At 39.9% G+C, this 6719-nt stretch overlaps 1 protein-coding gene across 1 annotated transcript in view; it reads right to left on the minus strand.

Moving 5' to 3' along the window:
- The window catches only part of CMSS1 (cms1 ribosomal small subunit homolog (yeast)), a 32588-nt gene that overhangs the window by 3552 nt on the left and 22317 nt on the right, over nucleotides 1-6719 (minus strand). The window contains exons 5-9 of the mRNA XM_009075202.1: nucleotides 6118-6177; nucleotides 5326-5428; nucleotides 3838-3898; nucleotides 2620-2707; nucleotides 772-860 (exon numbers count right to left, since the gene is read on the minus strand). Coding sequence (XP_009073450.1) covers nucleotides 772-860; nucleotides 2620-2707; nucleotides 3838-3898; nucleotides 5326-5428; nucleotides 6118-6177 — 401 coding nt within the window. The remainder of the gene's footprint in view (nucleotides 1-771; nucleotides 861-2619; nucleotides 2708-3837; nucleotides 3899-5325; nucleotides 5429-6117; nucleotides 6178-6719) is intronic.

The following is a 6719-nucleotide window of genomic DNA, read 5'->3' on the forward strand; positions in this document are numbered from 1 at the left end:
CTAGGCTGAACTAAACAAGTGACCTCAGCCACTCCTTGCATGGCTTCCCCTCAAGGCCCTACACCATCTTTGTTGCCCTCCTTTGGATGTTCTCTAATGGTTTCATAGCTTTCTTATATTGTGGCACCCAAAACTGCACATAATACTCAAGGTGAGGCCTCACAAGGGCAGAGTAGAGCGGCACAATGACCTCCCTCAGCTGGCTGCCAATGCCTTGCCTAATGCACCCCAGGACATGGTTGGCTCTCCTAGCTGCCAGGGCACACAACTGACTCATTTTCAATTTGCCATCGACTAGGACCCCCACGTCCCTTTTGCAGCATTGCTTTTCAGCTTCTCATTCCCCAGACTGCAGGTACAGCCAGGGTTGCCCCATCCCAGGTGCAGAATCCAGAACTTGCCCTTGTTAAACTTCATATAATTGATGACTGCTCAGCCCTCTGATTTGTCTAGGTCTAGGACTTTATACAAAATCCTCTTACTGAAAGAACTTCCTGGGAACAGGTGGAACAACCATCTAGCATAAACAGGGGAAATTCACAGAGCAACCATAGAAATCACAGTTGTGACTTGCAACAATAAAGGAAAAGATCTTCCTCAGGTGGTAATTTTGAGATTAGAGAGTACAGACTTATCAGTCAATGCTGACTTCTTTGTGTTTCTATACCACTGAAGAGAGCTTTACAGAAAGAAAACTTTACTGACCAAGATCTGAGAACTAGAATCAAAAGTAATGAATGCACAAAATATAGACAGGTGTTTATACAATACCTCAGGGATGTCCATCATTCTCCTTAGTTTCTGATCTCTCCAGTTCCAATCCAGAATAATATATTTGGTGGAGTTCAAGCACAGGCCATCTAAAAAGGCAACACAATTTTTACTACCGAGATAATATGACATGGGCTTATCAAAACGATTTTTGGCTTTTACATCTTTTGCTGTCTGTTACCAAGGAAACTAATCTTTGAACACTTAAGTACTGTATTTTGCTGGTTGGAAAACTAATGCACTGACACTGCAAACTCCCTTAGCCACATAATCCCATGCCTTTTTGGAAGATAAACACAAAAGCAGAACAACTACTGTTGCCAGGATTGTCAAGAGCTAACATCCTGCCAGAAAATAATTCCTCAAGCTTCCTCTTGATGAAACCGCAGGAGTTGAATTTCCACAGCTGATGTTGTAACTGGTAAGTTTAAAGGACCCTAGCCTGAAAAGTCATGTTAATGGGAACTGACAACGTTCAGCAATTTACAGGACTGGGTGTTAAGTCAATGCGCGTCAGGTCAGTGGTGCTGCTGAAGAATTCCTTTATCCTTCGAATAAATAGTGGTGAAAAATAAAGGTCCTTTCCAAACTTGCCTTTCAGCTGTTCTCCTATTTTGCCCTGGTCTTCTACATGATGCCTGCCATTTTCTTCCATCCATCCTCTCCATTCTCTAGTGACCTGGCACTGTAACACTAAAGTGTCAAAAAAGGACTAGAACTTAACACACCTTGTGTTCCTGCCATAAGCTGCCTCCACCTAAAAGAGGACCATGGAATGGTTTGGGTTGAAAGGACCCTTAAGGATCATCTAGTTCCAAATCTCCTGTGATAGGCAGGGACACCTTCCACTAGACCAGGGTGCTCAAAGCCCCATTCAGCCTGGTGTTGAATGCTTCCAGGGATGGGACATCCACAACTTCTCTGGGCAACTTGTTGCAGTGGCTCACCACCCTTACAGCAATGAAAATTTAATGTTGGTGGACTGCACAGGAAGACAACAAAACTATTACCCCTGTCCTCTTTTGGAAGAAGCACCAGAGTCCCAACCCACAGCCGGTGCCTGACCACAATCAGAGAAAGGCAGACTTCAGAAAGAGGAATGGAAAGAATTGCCTTATCATCTTGTCACTTTGTTGTTTGTTTTCCTTCATGTACATACTGTCTACTGAATAAGTACACAAAATTTGGGAAGGAAAAAGGAGATCGATATAGAATAATTAATTTAATTATAGACAAATCAGAAGTAAAATCAAATTGGCAAGCAGATCTTTTGTCCACCCCTCACAAAAGTTTACACTGAGCTCAGAGTGACATATGATACAGTGACTTCTGCCATTATTTCCTTTTGATTCACTTGCAGTGTTTGGTCTCCCAGAGCTTTAAATCTCACGTTATGCTTTTGTAATCACTTTCAAGTCAGCATAAATCAGTGTTCCTGCCAAAAGAGGAAGTTCCCCACCTCTGCCTGCTCATTACCTGATTTTGTGTGCACACTGGTGTTGTTTTAATTGGGGTCAGCTCACTGAGCTGCCAAAACGTTTCTTGGACTAGCACAAGAGGCAGGAAAGGGGAATAAGCGAGCACTGACTGGCAAGGGTGAGGAAGTATTACTCTGCCTTTCTCTGCTAATACTGACTTATGCCAGCTTAAAATAATCACAAAATCAACTACTAGAATCTTGACCTAGTGACTGACATAGTAGAAGTGGAGAAGCAGAACCGTACAGTTTAGTAGTACCCAAATCTACAGATTCATGCCACCCTAAGCACCTCAAAACCAAATGAAGTCTCACTTCTCATGAGACCAAATATAAGATATCTAGGGCAAAAACCCTCCTTGTTCTCCTACCTTGCTCCACTAGAGCTTTTACTCTCCCAGGAGTTCCAACCCCAATGTGGAACACACTTTTCTCCAACATATTCATCTGTTCTTTTATCTATTTTGAAGAGAGAAAGAAAAACCATGGTAAAGCCACAATTGTTTTAAAATTTTTTTCTCAAAGAGTTGGAAATACATTGAGTATCTCATAGTAGCTCTTTCTAGAATACCATCAAGTAAGAAATTCTATTTGTCTTTCAAACTGCCAAACTGTTATATCCGGAAGAAAGTTTCAGAAGTGTAACAAGCCAGCTGGGCATCACACTTCTCTAGAAGTTCAGTCATTTCAACTTTGAAAATCTGCTATTGCACTGACTATTTTTGGAGGTGAGAACAGTAGGATTCCTTCAGCATTTAAACAAATTCTCTGGAAATATCCAGAAAACTGACAAAACTTGAATTAACTCTGAAGTCCTTCAAGATGAAGATACTGAAAAAAGGTGAAACAAAGCGAGTGACATTTGTGTGTTTAACAGCATTTCTATCTAAGGCCAAGTATCCACTCATTACTTTCAACATCCCCATCATTTGTGCTTTCCCACAGGTATGGATATTGAGTATTCAGGCATTCAGTTTCCCGAATCCAAATGTGGGTGCTGGTAAAGTTTGCTTCCATGGACTTATGTATGTGAGCCTCCTATTTCAGCAGACAAATGGCATTTGAGTGAGCAATTCACGGGAATGTGGAACATCTCCAAAACACAGCACATGCCTAAGCATCTACATTCTGTGTAGGGTTGCACAAGAGCTATTGGAGACTGTGTTTGCCTGGATTCCTCACACTGCAGCAGTGGGTTACCAGAAGAAGCAATACCTAAAGGAAGGAACTTTATGTGAACACTATATGAAAGGCAGTAGAGCCAAATGCCTTAAAAAGAGAATGGTATGACATTATTAAAACACAGCACATGCCTAAGCATCTACATTCTGTGTAGGGTTGCACAAGAGCTATTGGAGACTGTGTTTGCCTGGATTCCTCACACTGCAGCAGTGGGTTACCAGAAGAAGCAATACCTAAAGGAAGGAACTTTATGTGAACACTATATGAAAGGCAGTAGAGCCAAATGCCTTAAAAAGAGAATGGTATGACATTATTTTTTACTTGAAAAGGCAGTAGAGCCAAATGCTTTAAAAAGAGAATGGTATGACATTATTTCATTGTTTACTTGCTCTATTAAAATTCCCAACCTTTATGTGCTTTGCAAACAACTTGAGGACTTTGCAGTCTCCTTTAAATGCTGTCATTGACCTAGCAATAAAAAAAAAAAAAAAGAACAATGAAATGCAAGAATCAGGGCTAGGATTAAGACCACACATGAGGAAATCATAAGTAATCAGCATTTCTCAACATGCTTGGGACATACAGTCCCCCAGTGACCCCTGCTTGTACTCTGAACACTATGTACATTCTTGTTTGCTACTTGTCAACAGTGATCAACAACTCGATGAACACAATAGAAGGTATCAGTAGGGAGCAATATTGTTTAGACAGCTTTTCAGATAATATTTAGTAACTATGGCCTGTGCTTTCACAGTTCAAAACTGATTATCACCAAATCCTCTATATAAAATAACTCAGTTACTGAGATACTGGCATGAATGAATATGTGTGTGTGCCCACAAAAGGAAGGATCTGTGTATGGACCAATCTACATTTTACAGCCTACCTGCAGCATGGCTCCTGGGAAAACCTAGGCTTCCAGAGTATTTACTGCAGAGACTGCTCAAATTTCAGTTCACCAAAACTCGTTGGAAACCCTGACTTGTTTGCCCGACGCTTCATTTTGGCACACAGCAACAATGTTGATGACATACTTAGTATTTAATGAATGTCACTTCAGACAGCTTTCTCTGCATGCTTTTTGCAGTGTGCCAGATTCTCAATTTGCAAAGGTAAAGGTTTATATACAGGTATATATATAAACCACCTGAGTCTCTGATGCTAGTATCTGCATGCAGGGCCTAAGCACTACTGGTACATCTGCCTCATCTATGCTTATATCTGTGTCATGGAGTCAAAATTCCCAACTCTCCATCTCCCTTTGTACTGACAGATAACCACAGGAAATGGGGTCAAGACACAGAAGACAACCATAAAATTTGTGAGGTATACATTACTTAATCAAAGCCATCAAGACTTCTGGAATTAGAATAGAGGATAGACAAAGGAAAAAAGAAACAAACAGAGAGCAGGGAACACTGAAAATTTCATCTCTGCACAGCAGTTTTGCCAGCCAAAGCCAGCTGAGAACACTGACACAGACCTGGATGCACTCAGGCCAGATGCACACATTGGCACTGGAGGCCCTGGGATGCCATGTCCTCATTGCCTTTAGGGCAAAGTCATGATTTCTAGTGGATCATGATGCTTTATGGGTTTACTCTGGTCCCAAGTATAGCATGTTGCGTATTTCCTCCAAAGTGGTTACACTTTATTTTTTGGTTTTTAACAACAGTAACACTTCCAGGCAACTGAAGTACTAAGTGTTACTTCAGCCTAAAACCAAACACCACACTCCCACAGTCTAAAGAAGCAAGGGATATTGCATCAGTTTGAGTCAGTGAATTTGCTGGCTTGCAGAGGATAGTGTCCCAGTTTTGCCTTTATGTCTGTGGTTCCAAGATAAAACCACTGACTGACTGCCAATCTCAACATAACATTTGCTATTGACATACTTGATGAGTTCCAAGGAACGAAGAGCAGAACTGCAGATAACCAGCATCATCACCGACTTCTTCTCTTTGTGGTTTTTACGGAGTTTTGCCCACTTAGGACAGACTGCAATGAAAAAGCCCTTGTACACACACAGAGAAAGTACCACATGCCACAATTTTAAATTACTAGAGTACATGATGAATGGTAGCCAGAAGCAAGAACACACATACTGACTCCTATGAGGTCTGGATCTTTGGCAACACTTTTACACACAGTTATGGCTGAGAAACTGGAAAATGAAGTGCTTAAAATACAGAAACATCACACAATCAAATGAATTAGATAAGCATCAATAATCACCAGGTTGTATGGTGACAAGCCCATCATCTTCATTTGCCACATAAGGCAATTTGTATCAGGGAAAACCAACTGGAAAGAAACATTTACCAGACCAGAAGTTCAATATAAATATACAAGAGAATAAAAATTCTTTTGGTTCTCCAGCAGACAGCTGCAGGATTTTTGCTGAAAAATAATACATACACCTACTTATGAAACCACAATAAATTGCTAACGAATAATCCCTAGCAATTAAAAGAAATCCTAGAATATTTTGATACAAAAAAAAATGCTAGAGTAAAAAAGAGTCAGAAAAACAAAATCTGCCAGAAAAAGACCAGAAAAAACATTAAAGTGATTAATATTTCATAACAAACAATATTTGGAGCTAGAGATAAAAACTGCAGTAACATTGCCTTAATAATGTTTTTCATACAACTTTCATCTCATCCAGACCAGCATTTTAAACTCACTTTCCTTCAGGTATGAAGAAAAACTGTGGGTGAGATCATTGGCTGGCAAAAAACAGGAATCTGAAAATATAAAGGAAAAAAATGTTTTTGTCAATGTATTTTAACAGCAAAGGGATAATATATGTTTGCAGCATAACCACTAGTTATAGGGATGAAATCCCAACTGTGTAAAATCCATCATCAATAGATTACCATTTCTAAAACAAAAATTAATGTACCCCTCATGTAAAAGAAACATTATATTGGATAAACCAATGAAGGTAACATCTCTCAACCTGCTTGCAATTCCTTTCTTTTCTCCCACCATGAAATCCTGATACAGGGCTGCACAGGAGTGATCTTGTACTTTAGAAAAGTTTTCATATGTCTTTGCCACAATCAATCAGAAGTCTTAGCCAAAAGCCAATGTACCTAGAATAAAATATGTTTGTAAATTCCCCAAACCATTCATACTGTGTCAATGCAAGAACCTACCAATAATCTACCTGTCAGTAAATTTATTCCACTTTCCAGCCTTTCATATTGTGGTAATCTACCTAATTATATTGACCCTAATGGCAACATCTACACTGTATTTTAATGCCTTTCTCCTCCTCCATTTC

Source organism: Acanthisitta chloris, unplaced genomic scaffold (genome assembly GCF_000695815.1).
Source record: "Acanthisitta chloris isolate BGI_N310 unplaced genomic scaffold, ASM69581v1 scaffold2505, whole genome shotgun sequence".
NCBI classification, from domain to species: domain Eukaryota; kingdom Metazoa; phylum Chordata; class Aves; order Passeriformes; family Acanthisittidae; genus Acanthisitta; species Acanthisitta chloris.